The 18,251-nt window shown below is 42.9% G+C and overlaps 3 protein-coding genes across 3 annotated transcripts; 2 read left to right on the top strand and 1 right to left on the bottom strand.

Annotated features, from left to right (window-relative positions):
- The first annotated feature begins 4,846 nt into the window (after nt 1-4,846).
- On the top strand, nt 4,847-5,850 carry LOC115265703 (eclosion hormone). The gene is made up of 2 exons (XM_029871666.2): nt 4,847-5,110; nt 5,182-5,850. Exons 1-2 carry the CDS (start codon nt 4,927-4,929, stop codon nt 5,379-5,381), a joined length of 384 nt encoding a protein of 127 aa, XP_029727526.2. The 5' UTR covers nt 4,847-4,926; the 3' UTR covers nt 5,382-5,850.
- Nucleotides 5,851-14,666: 8,816 nt separating this feature from the next.
- On the top strand, nt 14,667-16,598 carry LOC109406571 (mitochondrial inner membrane protein OXA1L). Its single transcript, XM_019679674.3, has 3 exons — nt 14,667-14,842; nt 14,918-15,956; nt 16,327-16,598. The coding sequence occupies exons 1-3, from the start codon at nt 14,777-14,779 to the stop codon at nt 16,485-16,487; spliced, it is 1,266 nt and encodes a 421-aa protein (XP_019535219.2). The 5' UTR covers nt 14,667-14,776; the 3' UTR covers nt 16,488-16,598.
- Nucleotides 16,562-17,375, bottom strand: LOC134288527 (MIP18 family protein galla-2-like). Its single transcript, XM_062853628.1, has 3 exons — nt 17,241-17,375; nt 17,050-17,180; nt 16,562-16,989 (listed from the first exon to the last, which is right to left on the bottom strand). The coding sequence occupies exons 2-3, from the start codon at nt 17,165-17,167 to the stop codon at nt 16,637-16,639; spliced, it is 471 nt and encodes a 156-aa protein (XP_062709612.1). The 5' UTR covers nt 17,168-17,180; nt 17,241-17,375; the 3' UTR covers nt 16,562-16,636.
- Between the last annotated feature and the right edge of the window lie 876 nt (nt 17,376-18,251).

The raw sequence follows: 18,251 nt of genomic DNA on the forward strand, positions 1-18,251 counted from the left end.
TGGATACCCCAAAAAATTCCTCTAGGTATTCCTCCAATAGTTTATCCACGGATTTCTCCAGAAAAAACTTCTCCCGGAACTGTTCCAGGAATTCCTCAAGGAATTCCTCGATAAATTTCTTCAGGGATTCCTTCATGGATTTCGCCAGGAATTCCATCAATGATTTTTTTCAGATATTCCTCAAAAATCCCTCTAGGAAATATTTCAGAATTTGCTCGAGGAGTTCCTTAAATCATTGCTCCAGGAAGCCGCAAATATTTTTCCAGAAATTTTTCAAAGAATTCCTTCAGGAAATCATGCAGAAATTCTTCCAGGAATTCCTTATTTTTTTCAGGAATTTCTCCAGAAAAATCTTTAAGGATTCATCCAGAAATTTCTCTAGAAATTCTCCAGGGATTCATCCTTGAATTCCTTCACAGATTCCTTCAGGAATCCCGTTCCAGGATTTCCTCGAAAAATTTCTTTGCTCTATGGATTTCGCCAGGAATTTCTTCATGAATTCCTCAAAAATCCCTCTAGGAATTGTTTTGCTATATTTTTCCTACATTTTTTTTAGGAATTTCTCCAGAAAAACCTCTAGGGATTCTTCCAGAAGTTTCTCTAAAAATTCTCCAGGGATTCATCCTTGAATTCCTTTACGGATTCCTTCAGGAATTCCTCCTAGGATTTCAGCAGGGATTTCTCCAGGAATTTTCCAAAGCTTTCTCTAAGATTTCCTCTATGAATGTCTCCAGGGATTCAGCCAAGTATTCCTCCTGAAAATCTTCCAATAATTCTCAAAAGAATGCCTCCAGAAATTCCGCTAAGAATTTTTTCACGGATTTTTCCAAAAATTCCTTCAGGAATGCCTCCACTGATTCCTCCAGAAATTGCTCCACAAATTCCTCCAGAGATTTCTCCAGTAATTTCTGCAAGGATTCGTCATTGAATTCCTCGAGTAATTCTTCCACAAATTCATGCAGGAATTTTTCCAAAAATCCTTCAGGAATTCCCCCAGCAATTCCTCCTGGAATTCCTCCATGAGTTATTTCATGGATTCCTTCTGTTACCCCTCCAGTGTTTCATCCTGTAATTCCTTCACGGATTCCTTCAGGAATTCCTTCAAGGATTACATCAGGGATTTCTCCAGGAATTTCTCATAGCTTCCTCCATGAATTCTTCTAGAAACTCCTCCAAATATCCCTCCAGAAATTTCCTCAGGGATTCCTGCAGAAATTCCTCCGGACATTCTTCCAGAAGTTCCTCCAGGAATTCTTACAAGGAAACCTCCAGGCATTCTTCCAAGGATTCCTTCAGAATGCCTCCAGAGTTTACTCCAGGAAATCCTCCAGGGGTTCGTCAATGACCCCTGCTGAAACTCTTCAAGAAATTTGTCCAGGAGTTTTTCGAAATATTTCTCTATGAATTCTTTCACGAATTCCTCTACGGATTTCGCCAGGGAATTCTTCAAGGATTCCTTTAGGAATGCCTCCAGGGAATTCCTTCACTAATTTTTCCAGCAATTCCTCTAGTAGTTCCTCCTGCAAATTCTACAGGAATTTCTAGACTCTTCTTCCAGTTTTTGAAAGCTTTTTTCAAGAATTCTTTCAAGCACTTCTTTAGTAATGCCTTCAGGGATTCCTCCAGAAAATCCTTCAAGGATTCCCCGTGAAATTTCTCCAGGGATTTCTCCTAGAATGCCTCCACGGATTACTCCAGATACTTCTCGATGTTATTCGAATATGGTGCTGACATCACTGATTAGTTAAAAGATGGTGCGTGAGATTAGCCTAAAAATGAGTCTGAGAACATCATGGTTGTGCATGAGATACTAAGAAATTGTATGTATCAGGGGTGCATTTGGTGCCACCATGATTCAATGATTCTCAACATTGGGTGGTTAGATCCAACATTAAAAATTGCAAAAAATGAATTTAATGTGGTGCGGAAGTCAACATGGATCAGGTACATGGAATACAATTGGGTGTAGGATATGGAAAAATGGAGCTTATGAAATTCAAATGTGAATTAAATGCTTAGATGACGTGTGAGATGGTGCTTAGATATTTATGTGATCATCATTGTGGTATTTATTGAAATATTGTAGCCACGATAGGTAATAATTATTTATTCTATTATTATAGTATCACTGGTGTAAGTATATTGTCTTCCAATGACTGTGTTTTTTGTCTCATGTCAGTCTCCTCAACTTCATGGTTGCTGTGATCATCTGCCAATGAACCCGACTACCACATCTCCTTTTTTTCCAAAAAACAAAGGACTATGCGTCTAACCCCAGCCCGGTGGATGTGCGTTCGATGGGGATCTCCAACTGGTCCTCCTTGAGCTCCGTAAATGCGTCCGTGGCATCTTTTGATTCGACTGCCGCCGCCGTCGCCACTGCCACCACATCAGCCTGCTCATCACCATTTTGACTATCCGCTTCCAAGGCCGGATGTTCCTTGAGCTTCGGCGGTGGCGGAAGCGACACTTTCAGCTTCAGCGAACTCAGCATCCGACTGCTGTTCTTGACGGCAGCATCGTGATGTACGCGTTAGTTTTGCTAGATGATGTGAAATGTCTCTTCGATGCAGTTTGCAGATGGGCTTCTTCTCGTGGAAATCCTCATTTTCCTCCGAGTGGCACCGGCAACAAATCCGGTCTTCGTCCTCGTTCACGTCGAATCCTCTCGAAGTCGTCGTCGCCGCCGCCTCCACCGAACTCTTCGTTCTCCTTGTTGGCGTCCTCCATGGCGATGGGTTCGTTGGGTACCACATCTTGGATGTCGTCCAGCGTGAACGTCATGCCGCCGATCTTGGATGGTCTGGAGGAGGAATCCACCGAGAGGGTGTCCAGATTGCCCCCGCTCATGTCGTTCGACCACTTTCTTGCTCGCACCGGTCGGATTTTCATCCGCCGCAAAAGCACCTCCCTTTTTCAAGGCGAAGTATTCTTGCCCGCACCGGTTGGATTTTCATCCACCGCAAAGGCATCTCCCTCTTTCGAGGCGAGATGTTCTTGCCCGCACCGGTCGGATTTTCATCCGCCGCAAAGGCATCTCCCTCTTTCGAGGCGAGATATTCTTGCCTGAACCGGTCAAATTTTCATCAACCGTCAGGCATCCCCCTCTTTCGAGGCGAGATGTTTTTAGGCCAAATCCGTCAAAATAATACTTACTCCAACGTCCCGCACACGTGAGTTTGATTCTCGTCGCCATTATGTGGTATTTATTGAAATATTGTAGCCACGATAGGTAATAATTATTTATTCTATTATTATAGTATCACTGGTGTAAGTATATTGTCTTCCAATGACTGTGTTTTTTGTCTCATGTCAGTCTCCTCAACTTCATGGTTGCTGTGATCATCTGCCAATGAACCCGACTACCACAATCATGGTGGTACATGGAATGCAAAGAAGCTACATGATGTCTGTATGGTGCATTAGTTTAACCATGATTCAGTTATAACTCAACAAATTCCATATGTACGTGCACGAATTGCAAAAATGGTGCAGGAAACTCAATGCGGCACAGAAATCAACATAGTCCAGGTATTTTGTATGCGAAATGCCAAAATGGTGCATCAAATTCACTTGTGAACCACATCATAATGGTGCATAAGATGCCAAGATGATATAGTGAATGCCAAAATGGTGGTTGGAAACCGTTGAAGAAGGTGCATGATACTAGATGATACATTAGTTGTCACCGTTTTTTAAAGCTTATGGTTAGGTGCACGAATTGCAAAAATGGTGCATAGCATACAAAAAAATGTATTTTAAGTGATGCTCACGGCTCAGTGATATGAAAAACGCTGAAATGGTGCTTGAAGATTTATGCGATGGTGCATGACATTTCATGATGGTGCGTATCAGTATGAGGTATAAGATACTCAATTGATAAAAAGACATTTCATGCGATCATCATAATGCGTGGATACCTAGATCATTCTGTGGACATCATGATGGTGCATTGAAAGTTTTGAAGAAGGTGCATGATGTTAGTGTGCTGTATTAGTCGTCACTGTTATTCAGTGATAATCGTCATTTTGTATTGATAGGTGCACGAATTGCAAAAATTGTGCTTAGAATTCAATGTGGTGCCGAAGTCACCATGGTTCACGTACATGGAATACAGTTTTGGAATACGAAATGCCAAAATGGTGCATGTTTTTCAAATGTGGTGCTGACATTACTGATTAGTTAGAAGATGGTGCGTGAGTTTAGCCTAGATGATTCTAAGATCATAGTTGTGCATGAGATACTAAGAAATTGTATGTGTCAATGGTGCACCATAGCTCAGTGATTCTCTACATTGCGTGGTAAGATCCAAGGTTCAATAATTGCAAAAATGGTGCATAGATTTTTTTTATAGAAGGGGGGGCAAGTGCCCCCCCTTGCCCCCCCCCCCTGTGCACGCTAGTGCTACGAAGGTTGATGAGCCGGGAAACACTCTTTTTTCCTACGGGGTTTCTTATGGGAGTATGAGTGAAAAAAAGCAAAAAATCTTCCCTCCTTCACTTTCCCACAGAAAACCGCAAACAAAATCATTATCTTCGTAGTTTCCAATTGGATCACTTCTGGGTGTGTAAGCAATTCTTTGGATCTATTATTTCAAACAACTTCTTCGAAGATGTTTTATCACTAAAATAACTTAATCAATGATCTAGAATCAAATTGATCGCATTTTTTTGTTTTTAGTTTGTTGTACGATATTACTTAAAAGTGCTTACTAAAAAATAAGTTTTACTGGAGATCACAATTTTGTATATGTCTGCTTGAAAGCGAAATCGATTTTGCTAATCAGCTGCATGGGAAAGTACACTGACCTATCCTTTGGAGTCAGTCCAGCAGGTTCACAAACCGAATGGAAGGATATGTCATGCAGAGATTTAACCAACCATGTCATGAAACCACTTCAATCCTAAATCCGCTTGACGCTGGAAAATGTGTATAAAAGCAATAGTCAACACCATGTCCCAGCATCAGTTTCCATTGTTCTGTGGTAAAACCCAAGATTTTCACAGACAGCACACTTCAAGAATGAACTCCAAAGCAAATTTGTTCCTTATTCTGGCGGTGATTGGTGCTGCAGTTCTTATTGACCATGTGCAATCAAATCCGGCCGTTGGTAAGACCATATCTCACAGAATGATCCATAATTCAGTTCACTGACAATTTTCACCGCACACTATGCGACAGATCTCTTCGGTGGATATGAAATCATCTCCGTGTGCATGACCAACTGTGCCCAGTGCAAACGTATGTACGGAACGTTCTTCAACGGGCAGCTGTGTGCCGAGGCGTGTCTCGAGTTCAAAGGCAAGATTGTACCGGACTGCGAGGACATCGGGTCGATTGCCGGTTTTCTGAATCGGGCCGAGTTGAAAAAGTTTGCCTAAAATGGTGCGAAAATGTTTAAAAAGTGGTGAATTATGAAAAGGGATACGAAAATGTTTTGGTAGATATAAAAAGTAGCAAGTATAATAAATTTAAATCGTGATAGCTTTCAAAGATAAATGGATACTTATTTTTAATTTGAATTTGTTACTTTTTTAAAGTACATGATAGCGGGTAGAGACAGAGGCAGGCCTAGTGGTGTCAATGTTGAGGTAGTGATTGATGGAGATATGTTTGAAGTTGTTGAAGAATTTGTTTATCTTGGAATATTTGTGACATGTGCCAATGACGTTTCCCGTGCAACGAGGCGTATTGCAGCTGTGAATAAGGCCTTTCACGGATTGCGTTGTCAACTTTTAAAAGTTTTGCAGTGCACAATCTGAAACTCCCTGATCTATGCCCAAGAAGCTCAGGGAAATTTCCATTACCGTAAACCAGGGTCAAATTGATCAGCGGGGTGAAATTGATCAATCGCGGACTGAATTGTAATTCCATTCTAGCAACTCTATACGTCGTTATGTATTTACATAAAGTTTTTACCTCGTTCAGTTCATGGATGCCTAGAGATGAGTAGGAACTTTTCAGTTTTTAGAAAAAGTTAGCCTTACATTACTTTTTTTAAGGTTTTTCAATGTGTTTTAATGTGTTCAATGTGTCAGATGAAACCGTTGGTATTAAACAAACGATTGCCACTAGCCTTCACCTACCCGCACCTAGACATCTCATTTTCAAAATGCTGGCATTTCGTCAATTTTCAGCCGATTTTTTTTAAGTCGCCCTCAATCGATCATAATTTGGTGCTAGTTTATTATACTCAAGTGGCCATGCAACATCCGGAACCATTCCGGAGATATTCCGGATTGTACTGGGGTCAGGGGGGGTGCCAAAATGGCAAAAAGTTATTATTTCGTGGGTTATTGTATTTGAATCATCAATTTTCAGCGTAATTTTTGTTGTGAGCAATGAAACACAACTGCAATAACCAGATTTGTATAAGTTGATCGATCCGGACCACCGTGACAGGTTCCGCGGGGGCCTCATTGGGGACACTTTTGGTTTTCAACCAAAACATGTCATGCGACGTATCAAACTTCATGATTTCGAGAGAATGAGACAGAAAAGTTACACTGAAGTATGTATCAACTGGTATGGCCGCTCCGGAACACCTGGAACAGGTTCCGCGGGGGCCTCATTGGGGACACTTCTATTTTTCAACCAAAACAAGTCGTGCGACGTATCAAACTTCCTGATTTCGAGAGAATGAGACAGAAAAGGTAGACTGAAGTATGTATCAACTGATATGGCCGCTCCAGAACACCTGGAACAGGTTCCGCGGGGGCCTCATTGGGGACACTTCTGTTTTTCAACCAAAACAAGTCGTGCGACGTATCAAACTTCCTGATTTCGAGAGAATGAGACAGAAAAAGTAGACTGAAGTATGTATCAACTCATATGGCCGCTCCGGAACACCTGGAACAGGTTCCGCGGGGGCCTCATTGGGGACACTTCTGTTTTTCAACCAAAACAAGTCGTGCGACGTAACAAAGTTCCTGATTTCGAGAGAATGGGACAGAAAAGGTAGACTGAAGTATGTATCAACTGATATGGCCGATCCGGAACACCTGGAACAGGTTCCGCGGGGGCCTCATTGGGGACACTTATGTTTTTCAGCCAAAACAAGTCGTACGACGTATGCAACTTCATGATTTCGAGAGAATGAGACAGAAAAGGTAGACTGAAGTATGTATCAACTGATATGGCTGCTCCGGAACAACTGGAGCAGGTTCCGCGGGGCCTCATTAGGGACACTTCTGGTTTTCAACCAAACCATGTCGTGCGACGTATCAAACCTCATGATTTCAAATGAATAAGACAGAAATGACAGACTAAAGCCTGTATCACCTAATATGACCACCCGGAACATCTTGCACAGGTTTTCCAGGGCCTCATTGGAGACACTTCTTGTTTTCAATCAAAACTTGTCGTGCGCCGTACCAAACTTCATGATTTAGAATGAATAAGCCAAAAATGATAGACTTAAGTCTGTGTCAACTAATATGGCCTCCTCGGCATATCTAGCACAGGTTCCGTGGTGGCGTCATTGACGACACTTCTGGTTTACAATCAAAACCTGCCGTGCAACATATCAAACTTCATGATTTCGAATGAATAAGCCAGGAAAGATAAAACTAAGTAGACTCGACTCGGTATCGACTTGAAAGGGCGCTCTAGAAAACTTCCCATAGGTTCCTTTTAAATTTAGATTAGGCAATCCACAAAACGTACACAAGCTATATATTTTCTGAAAAATCGGCATATGTTTCAAAAAAATAAAAGGTTAGATGTTTATTTCCAAAAATACTTTTTATACTTATAATATGAGTTGATAGATACTTCAGTCTACCTTTTCTGTCTCATTCTCCCGAAATCATGAAGTTTGATACGTCGCACGACTTGTTTTGGTTGGAAAAACAGTAGTGTCCCCAATGAGGCCCCCACGGAACCTGTTCCAGGTGTTCCGGAGCGGCCATATGAGTTGATACATACTTCAGTCTACTTTTTCTGTCTCATTCTCTCGAAATCAGGAAGTTTAATACGTCGCACGACTTGTTTTGGTTGAAAACCAGAAGTGTCCCCAATGAGGCCCCCGCGGAACCTGTTCCAGGTGTTCCGGAGCAGCCATATCAGTTGATACATACTTCAGTCTACCTTTTCTGTCTCATTCTCCCGAAATCATGAAGTTTGATACGTCGCACGACTTGTTTTGGTTGGAAAAACAGAAGTGTCCCCAATGAGGCTCCCGCGGAACCTGTTCCAGGTGTTCCGGAGCGGCCATATGAGTTGATACATACTTCAGTCTACTTTTTCTGTCTCATTCTCTCGAAATCTGGTAGTTTGATACGTCGCACGGCTTGTTTTGGTTGAAAAACAGAAGTGTCCCCAATGAGGCCCCCGCGGAACCTGTTCCAGGTGTTCCGGAGCGGCCATATCAGTTGATACATACTTCAGTCTACCTTTTCTGTCTCATTCTCTCGAAATCAGGAAGTTTGATACGTCGCATGACATGTTTTGGTTGAAAACCAAAAGTGCCCCCAATGAGGCCCCCGCGGAACCTGTCACGGTGGTCCGGATCGGTCAACTTATACAAATCTGGTTATTGCAGTTGTGTTTCATTGCTCGCAACAAAAATTACGCTGAAAATTGATGATTCAAATACAATAACCCACGAAATAATCACTTTTTGCCATTTTGGCACCCCCCCTGACCCCAGTACAATCCGGAATATCTCCGGAATGGTTCCGGATATTGCATGGCCACTTGAGTATAATAAACTAGCACCAAATTATGATCTATTAAGGGCGACTTCAAAAAAATCGGCTGAAAATTGACGAAATGCCAGCATTTTGAAAATGAGATGTCAAGGTGCGGGTATGTGAAGGCTAGTATTAACTGTAAACTTTCTGTGTTAACATTTTTATGAATACTTTATTATGATGTAATGTAGCTATTTTAGACAAGAATCAGTTATTAAACTGTTAGTTTTTGTTTAAAATGTAATTTAATTCGCTTTTTCATAAGAAATTGCCTACATTCAGGCGTTTACGTGTCAATTTAAAAAGTTATTTTAACTTTTTAACAGTCGAATTCACAAGTTATAAGAGCTTTGACGCGTTATTCGTGTTCAGAAGGTCGAAATTAAGTGGAAAAGGCGATTTTGAATTTTAACTGTTGTTTATTGTCGTCGCGATTGAAACCCGAAGTTTTTCCACACCCGACAATCGAATTATCTCAAAATCCATACGTGAAATCTAACGTCGGACGTAGTACGCTGGACAGCGGACCTGGCCCTCTTTCCAGCGCACTGTGCCCGACGTACGTCCGACATACGGTTTAGGAGAAAAATCGATTTTCGCGTGTCAAAAATTCCGATTTTCAACTGCACGAACAATAATTGTATGCTGATCAATTTCACCCCAATGTGGTATTTTAATTTTTTTTTTGTGTTTAAAGTTATATAATTTTATGTTAAACTAGGTTGAACAAAAATTGTGTCACGTAGTTTCATAGAGGTCCACACAGTACTGTTTTTCAGAAATTCTTTTGGCAATATTTGAATCATGCGTTATCAGCAAAAGTTGTTTTAAATGATGAAAACATCGTAGTAGGCAATCATCGTTTGAATGTGCCAGCACCGTCATGCGTAACCATGGTGACCACCGTCGTGGTGACCACTCACGCGTGCAGCGTGCTTCTTAGTTTTTAGTTCAATTCCAACCGTTGTCAGTGGAAGATGCATAAATAAATTAATTAAACTTGTACACGCGTTGTTCTATTTTACGGTTTGGCTTATCAGGTTATGAGCCCAGGAAGATTTCTGCGAAAATAAGTGACCTGGAAATTTGGAAGAAATGGCCGATGCGAAGGTGCTGATGGAAAAGCTGAGAGAAACCAACTACTCGACGTGGAGCTACCTCATGGAGCTGGTGCTGATCAAGGAGGATTTGCTGGAGATGGTGACCTGCGACAAGCCGGAAACCCCAAGCGCGGCATGGCTGTCGAAGGATGGAAAAGCTCGTGCGGCGATTGGCCTTGCTCTGCAAAGCACACAGCTTGTCCATGTGATGAAGGCGAAAACGGCACGTGAAATGTGGGACAGCTTGAAAAATTTTCATCAGCGGCGGTCATTGGTGAACAAAATCCACGTGCTGCGAAAATTGATTCGTTTGCAGCTGGACGAGGACGGCAACATGGCCGAACACGTTGCCACGGTAACGGAATTAGCCAACCGATTGGAAGCCTTGGGTGAGTCGCTTAGCAACCATTGGATCGTAGCCATTTTGCTGTCGAGTCTGCACAGTTCCTACGACAACCTCATTACCGCTCTCGAAAGTCGCCCCGACGAGGAACTTGATCTGGAGTTCATCAAAGGCAAATTGGTAGATGAGTGGAAGCGCCGCTTCGGAGAATGTGGACGAGATAGTGATAAAGCACTGAAAACATACGGCGGATCGAAACAAGCCGAGAAGCAGAAGGTTTGTCACTATTGCCACAAGGAGGGCCACTACCGGCGGGACTGTAGGAAATTCGCGGAGGACAGAAATGGTGATACACGAGTGCAACCGCAGAGGGCAAAAATCACGAAGGACGACGAGCACTATCCCAGCAACATTTGCTTTAGCGTGAGACTGGCAGAATCTTGTGAAAACACGTGGTTTTTAGACTCTGGCGCCACGTCTCACATGACCAGCAACGCGGCGATTATCACATCTGTCACATCGGAGGTAAGCAGCAGCATTACTTTGGCCGATGGTAACAAGGTTCTATCCCAACGGAAACATCGTTACGGTGGACGAACACGGCGAGCAGCGCACCGTTACGTTGAAGCAAATACTGTTAAAGCAAATTAAGATTAAAATCATTGTTGACGAATAATCGAATTTTTCAATGAAATTCGGTGCAAATACAAACTTTTTACCACTTAACAGAAAGCTTATACCCGTGGCTTTCATGTACATACGATTTTGCTGTAGTAAATTATTTACATGTGGGAGAAAAAATCACTCAAAATTTGCGCTACTTCGGAAAACCGCAATTTGGTTCAACTTTTGATTACCTACTGTTACGTCCTGGAGTTCGGGGTGGCCGGGAGACATAACTGTCTATTGAAACTCCCAGGCGTAGCGAATAACAAATTAAAACATAACTTTATTTACACTAATAAAATTACATGACAAACACGACACGTATATACAAAACGGCGGTTACAATTCTTCTAATTAATCTCTGCGATTTTGCATCGACCGAAGGCATATCACAATGCTATCGGCGAGCATACAGAACGACGAGAGCATGAGAGCCAATCCAGTGGTTCTCAACATCTCCCCCTCTAAATTGTTGACGGTAAACCATTACAGCGGTCTTCTGGCGCAGGAAGAGCGATGATGGTGGACAGTGGTGAAAGCGTGGCCGGTGATCATGTTATCGATGAGGACTGTGGTGCACACACGCAGTTTGACTCTCACTCCACCATGGTTGATCATCCACTCAAAGACGTCGCTGAACACTGAGGCACGTCCACGTGCCAAATCCATCCGATGCCCATGTCGATCCAGAAAGTATTGGACGAACTTTCGATCCGACTCGATCGCTCCGATCGGTGGGTGCTTATCGGAAACAATTTCTACTTTCCGAAGTGAACCGACAATGCACGACTTGAACACCCCTGCTGCTTGCTCGTTCTGCTGAGCGTGTTCCAAACCTACTTCACTACTGCCGTCGGGTGCTGCAGGTACGACAATAGGCTTTTTTATTTCTTGGCTCTGCTGCTGTTGTTCGTCACGATGAAACGTCGACACGGGAACAAACAGCTGATCCACTCGTGGCTGCCGCGGTTGCTCTTCATTTATTACCGCCGCCGTAGAGTCGGCATCATTTGGAAACGGTGGTTGGTGTTGTGTTTCCAGCTGTTGTGTGCTGATCGGGGATGACTCTGGTGACTCGTATGCTGGCTGCAGTCCTCGAGCAGCCCAGCATAGAGAAAACATCAACTGCGTTTGCTGGTTGATTGTTTTCATCCGCTCCACATAAGCTTGATATTGGAGCTCCATCAGCCGATTCATACTACCGTAGTATTTCTCGCTGGCTTCTCGCATCTGCCGAAACTGCTCTTCGAGGTATTGTTCCCGATCGAGAGGAAATTGGCCTGACGATGATGGCGGCGGTGGTGCTTGTACCGCTGGCTGCCCATCATATGGTAGCGAATCAATGGGCCATTCATTGATTCCAGCTGGGGTTTGATGCGAGGGTTGATCGTTGAACTGGTGCTGCTGAGGATGCATTTCCACGGGCACTGATAGGAATGTAACATTTCGGTTTCGGTAAACTGCTCCTTGAACCGGCGAGTGTTGCCACTGATCCACCTGACGCTGGTGCAGATCCTGTCCAGCCATTGAAGCTAAATGCTGGCGCTGGCCTTGTTCACTCCTCCCGATGTCCATTGTCTGGCCGTCGCCCATCTTCTCCTCCGCGGAAAACTTAACGTGTCGCGGGTCCTCACTGCACGCACGGATTTCTCGTCGCCACTGTTACGTCCTGGAGTTCGGGGTGGCCGGGAGACATAACTGTCTATTGAAACTCCCAGGCGTAGCGAATAACAAATTAAAACATAACTTTATTTACACTAATAAAATTACATGACAAACACGACACGTATATACAAAACGGCGGTTACAATTCTTCTAATTAATCTCTGCGATTTTGCATCGACCGAAGGCATATCACAATGAGCCTCTGCACGACTTTGCCCTGTCCTGCTCACTCCTACAGAAAATTTGAAAACAGCGCGCACAGTAAAAGTCACATTTGACTTTTACTGTGCGAACTGTTTTCAAGTTTTCTGTGGGAGTGAGCAGTACGCCAGATTCGTGCAGAGGCTCATGCTATCGGCGAGCATACAGAACGACGAGAGCATGAGAGCCAATCCAGTGGTTCTCAACACCTACCCCAGTGCTTCCCAAACTGTGTGCCGCGGCGCCCTGGTGCGCCGCGAACCTTTCCCAGGTGCGCCGCAGGCTTTTGAGTTATGACAAAACAAACAAAAACAAACTCTTAATTTGTATTGCGGAACATCTTTAATTTTGTTTTGTTTAGTAGAACAAGTGTAGCTTCATATTTTTTTAATCTTTTCCTGAGTCTTTGATTGTTTAATAGGATTTCTGGTATGCTTTTTAAACATATCAATTGACACACAATTTTAAAATGTTCAAATTTTAAGTTAATAAAATTGTTTTTGGATCTTATAAGCTTCAGCATAGCTTTTGTTTCAAGTATAACTTGTCCATAGTTTTTATTTCAAGAATCTTATTTGCGTTCTTTTTAGAATAATTACAAGATCTTCGGGACAGCTAGCGGCATGCAGGTTTGCCGTTGTGACATTGTGAAGAGCTAGCTTTAACCTTTTTGAACCGCTCTTTAACCTTTCTGAACCTAACTGAACTTTGAATAAGTTTGCCATGCTCGGTTTCATCACTGAGGTTATATATGGCCCTTTGAGGTCCTTGAAGTCAAAATTTATGAAAATAAAAAAGTTCAATCAAAGCCCACCTGACAGGTTCTCTACAATTTCTTCATGTGCCGAAATTTTCCAAAATAAATAAAAGTGTTGCTTTGCATTATCCGAAAAAAAATGAAACTATGGTCAAGTTCTGTGAAGTCATTTTATTTCAATTGGAATTCTTTAATTATTGCAAACGCTTTAGAATCTTTGACTGAATTATTAAAATGCAACAGTTTGTTTTACCTGTACATCTGACTTTTTTTCTTTTTTATTAAGCTTTCATGATGAAATCAACATGATTTTTAAAATCCTACAAACATATTAAAATTATCTTTGAGAAATTTATTAAAAAATTCAAATTTTCTCTGAATTCTAAGAAAACATGCTATAAGAAGTGTTCCACGATTGTTGCCTTTGACATTTTAAAGTGAAAGCTGTTTATAATTGAAAAAAAAACCTTTCAAAAATCTTTGGTGCGCCGCGACGGTTTTGGAAATTACAAAGGGCGCCGCGATAGCAAAAAGTTTGGGAACCTCTGACCTACCCTACTCTTTTTTATCATTGTTCTGTAAGTAAAACTTGAAAAGAATATTAAATAGAAAGTTTTGAAAAAAAAACTGCAGTTTGCTTACTTTAATTTCAACCAAAAAAAATGAGAGAAATTCAAAAAAATGATGGGGTGGGCACTTTATTTTGCCTATCAGTGTAAGTTTCTTCATTATACAGGTCAAACGTACGTATACTCATTTGCTTAGGGTGTCCATCCACCCTCGTAGTTTGCACTGCACAAATGAAGAATTTATTATTTCACCGTACAGAAATCTAGCTCATTTATATACATTTAGAACTCCACCGGGCGCGTCCTATTGAAACGATACATAATCTGCGCTGGTGGCAAAGATTTAATGGCTTTTGTAGGTATTTGATTTACGCTCTTCAACCTAATAATTATTTTATCTTACAGCGGATATCAGCGAAAAGAAGAAAAAAAATAACAGCATACGACGACGAAAATAGTTTTGCCCTGTTTTGCCTTCCTGTTTTTCTAAGATCTCCCACAGTGCTATGTCTATTTCAACATAATTTTCCGCCCACTTTTCACCCCACCCACCCCAACAGAACACGCAAACGTAACGCACATAACGCACCAAAAGCTCTCTCCTTTCTTCTCTCTCTCTCAAAAGACGACGATTTCCCCTCTCGCGGACCGCTTGACAGTTCTCCGCTCCGCACGTCAGATTGTTTTGGTTGCGTGATTTTTACTGGAGCGGTCTTCAGAGTTTTCGAAAAATCCGAAATTTTCATTGAAATTCACCCGGAAAAGTGCACTGATAACTCAAAATGTTATTCTTAGCTGGTAAAGTGCTCACGAGAAATGCCATCTGTGGGAGAAATGCTTTAATTCAGGTAATTTTGATCGGAGTTTTAGATTTCCGATATGTTTCATAACCACAATGTTTTCATTGCGAATCCCATATGTAGGAGCTCGCCACCGCTGCTGGGGCCAGCCGGAGTTACCACATCGCTTGTGGAAATAGAAATGACCGTCCCGCAACCGGTAATGCACTGAAGCTCCAGAACAAATTCATCAGCCCAATTACAGCAACGGTTCTGGTGCGGAACATCAGCACGGATGAAGCCGGCCGGAGTGCATTGGACACAATTCCCGAACCACCGCCGATTCCTGCCGCACCTGAGATAAGTGACATCGTGTCCAATTTGGCGGCAAACGGAGAACCAACGTTCGCATCGCTTGGGCTGGGCGGTTGGAGCCCGGTGGGAATCGTCCAGAACTGCATGGAGTTCCTTCACGTCACTTGCGATCTGCCCTGGTGGGGAGTTATTGCCATTGGAACTGTTTGTGTGAGATTGGTGCTGTTTCCTCTGGTGATTGCCAGTCAGCGAAATGCGGCCAAAATGAACAACCACATGCCCCAGATGCAGGTTCTGCAAATGAAAATGACTGAAGCGCGACAAGCTGGAAATTCCATCGATTCGGCTCGGTACGCCCAGGAAATGGTGGCATTCATGAAGGAAAAAGACCTGAATCCGCTGAAGAACATGCTGGTGCCACTAGCTCAGGCTCCCATCTTCATCTCGTTCTTCATGGGTCTACGGCAGATGGCTAACACCCCGGTGGAATCGATGCGTGAAGGTGGTCTCTTCTGGTTTACCGATCTGACCGTTTGCGATCAGTTCTACGCCCTGCCGGTTATCACCAGTATCACTATGTTCTTGACGATCGAACTCGGTACGGACAGCGCTCGGATGTCGGCCCAGAATATGCAGATGGTGCGGTATATCCTGAGGGCGATGCCGCTGTTCATCTTTCCCTTCACAATTAACTTCCCCGGGGCGATCCTGTGTTACTGGGCTTGCAGTAATTTCTTCTCGCTGCTGCAAGTGGGCTTCCTGCGCATTCCTAAAGTGCGAGATTACTTCAAAATCGACCGGCTGGTTACCCACAATCCGGAAGCTCTGCCTATGAAGAAGAAGAAATTCACCGAGGGAATGAAGGATTGTAAGTAATTTATTATTATATTTTGAACTTCTATGTGGCGTTTTCAAGCATTTATCATTGCGAGGTAGGAGGTAGTTCATAAATTACGTAACGCTGTAGGATTAAAAAGAGAGTGTTAAACAGTCTTTCGCATCAAACAAAACTTTTAAAATCTTCCATATAAAAGTTGCTACGCGGTGGAAAAAATGTAATATTTCTCGTTACGTAATATTTGAACGAGCCCTAACATGCTATTTGTATGGTTGAACATCCATTAATTACGCTTTGTAGGGAAAAGATAGAGGCCAGAAAAGTGTGACAAAAGTTTCAGAGGTTTCAAAAGAGCTCATTCTCCATTCTGATTGATTTGTTTTTTTTTTTTTTTTTATAGCATGGACCAACATGAAAATTACCCGCGAATTAGAGGAACGTGCCAGAATCGACGAAATCACTTTCCAAAAGGCAGGCAAAGGACCGCTAGTGAAGACCTACAAATACGACCCGACCGCCCCGCGACCCAGTAGCAACACCATCAGCGCGAAGAAACGGTAGACGCCTCCCAGAATGACCTTGTTGTGTAATATTGTATTAAAGAATACGAGAGAAAATAAGCCCAAACAAAAACCTTAAATAAAAATGTAGTTTATTGTTCTTAAAAAACAGTCACAGCTCTTAACAGAACTCTTTACCCTATCACCCTCTTACTCCATCGGAACGGCAATGCACTGATTGATGACCTCAATCAGGTGAGAGTTCTCCAGCGCGGCTGCGACCCGTTCCTTGTCCGCCAGCTGCTTATTGACGGCATTTTCCGAAGCGTGCGTTCCCGGATTGATTTCAACGGACACTTTGAAGCGCGGTGGCAACGCACGCAGCAACTTGACCCGAATCGACAGCCCAATCAACGTTGCCATACTGCAGTGCGGTATCGTCGGAGTGAACAGCACCTTGACCGTGCTCTTTTCATTGTCCACCTTGATGAGGCTCTGCTCTAGGACGTGCAGCTCTTCCAGGGTCAGCGGATGCTCCGGATCGTTGATGTTGCGGATGAGATCTGTGTTTTGGAACGTTATCATGAAGATCAGATTGTAGCCGAATCGTATTTTAAGCCTACCGAAAATTTCCCGCTCATCGAAGGGATCTACGACGTCGTCGTTCTCGTCATCTTTCGTCAGCCTTCGATCTTCGCACTTGCGGTAAACATGGGGATTGATATTTTCCAGCTCGGTCATTGCGTGTGGTGTCCTACAATGATAAATCTTCTGAATCACTTCTCAAAGATCTTAAATAAGTACATTATATTACAATCACTCAATAATTTTATAAAATTTGCGTCGAAATCCCCGAAAAAACAAACAGAATGTTATGAATTTGCGACTCGCACTATCCTATTTTGACGTTTCTGTGACGACCTTGGCGCACATGTTTGATCTTTTTGCAGCGGCACCAAATGCAAGAGAGAGCTTTTTATGCTGAGGCGTTACGGTTTGCTGCCTCACGATACGGTGGGTGGTTCAATGCATGATGGAGGCGCATGGTTTGTTGTAAATATGTAAATATGTATGTACATTGTACAGCTATTCTATAAAAAACGATATGTATACAGGCGTACCTCGATAGTACGTACACCAAAATTTAGTTAACTTTTAATCTACAAAAATGAGTTCGAATCATTAGTAGACGTATAGCAGAGACTCCGATACTATGCATTTGTGTTATGCAGACTCCTTATATCTCTTGTCCGAGTACAGCAAGTTCGTGACTTAGGTGTTATCCTCGATCACGGTCTAACGTTCCGTTCTCATTACGACGAGATTATCTCTAGAGCGACCCGACAACTCGGATATATAATGAAGATTGCCAACGAATTCGAAGATCCTCACTGCTTGAAATCACTCTACTGCTCATTGGTGCGCTCAATACTGGAGTTTTCCGTCGTTGTTTGGTGTCCCTTCCAGAACACCTGGACAGCGCGCATTGAAAATGTACAAAAGAAGTTCGTGCGTTTTGCCCTGCGGAATCTACCTTGGCGCAAGGATCAACATTTGACTCCCTATGTCGACCGCTGCCAGCTTCTTGGGATTGACACTTTAGAAACGAGGCGCCATACCGCACAGGCTATGTATATTGCAAAGATCCTGAAGGGTAGCATCGACTCATCGGCACTCCTATCACAGATTAATTTGTACGCTCCTGCAAGATCGCTTCGAAGACGGGACATTTTGCGGCTGGATCGATGAAACAGTCGATACGGACAACACGATTCTGTACGGTTCATGTCGTCTACTTTTAACGAAGTTGCTTATCTGTTTGATT

Source organism: Aedes albopictus, chromosome 2 (assembly GCF_035046485.1).
Source record: "Aedes albopictus strain Foshan chromosome 2, AalbF5, whole genome shotgun sequence".
NCBI classification, from domain to species: domain Eukaryota; kingdom Metazoa; phylum Arthropoda; class Insecta; order Diptera; family Culicidae; genus Aedes; species Aedes albopictus.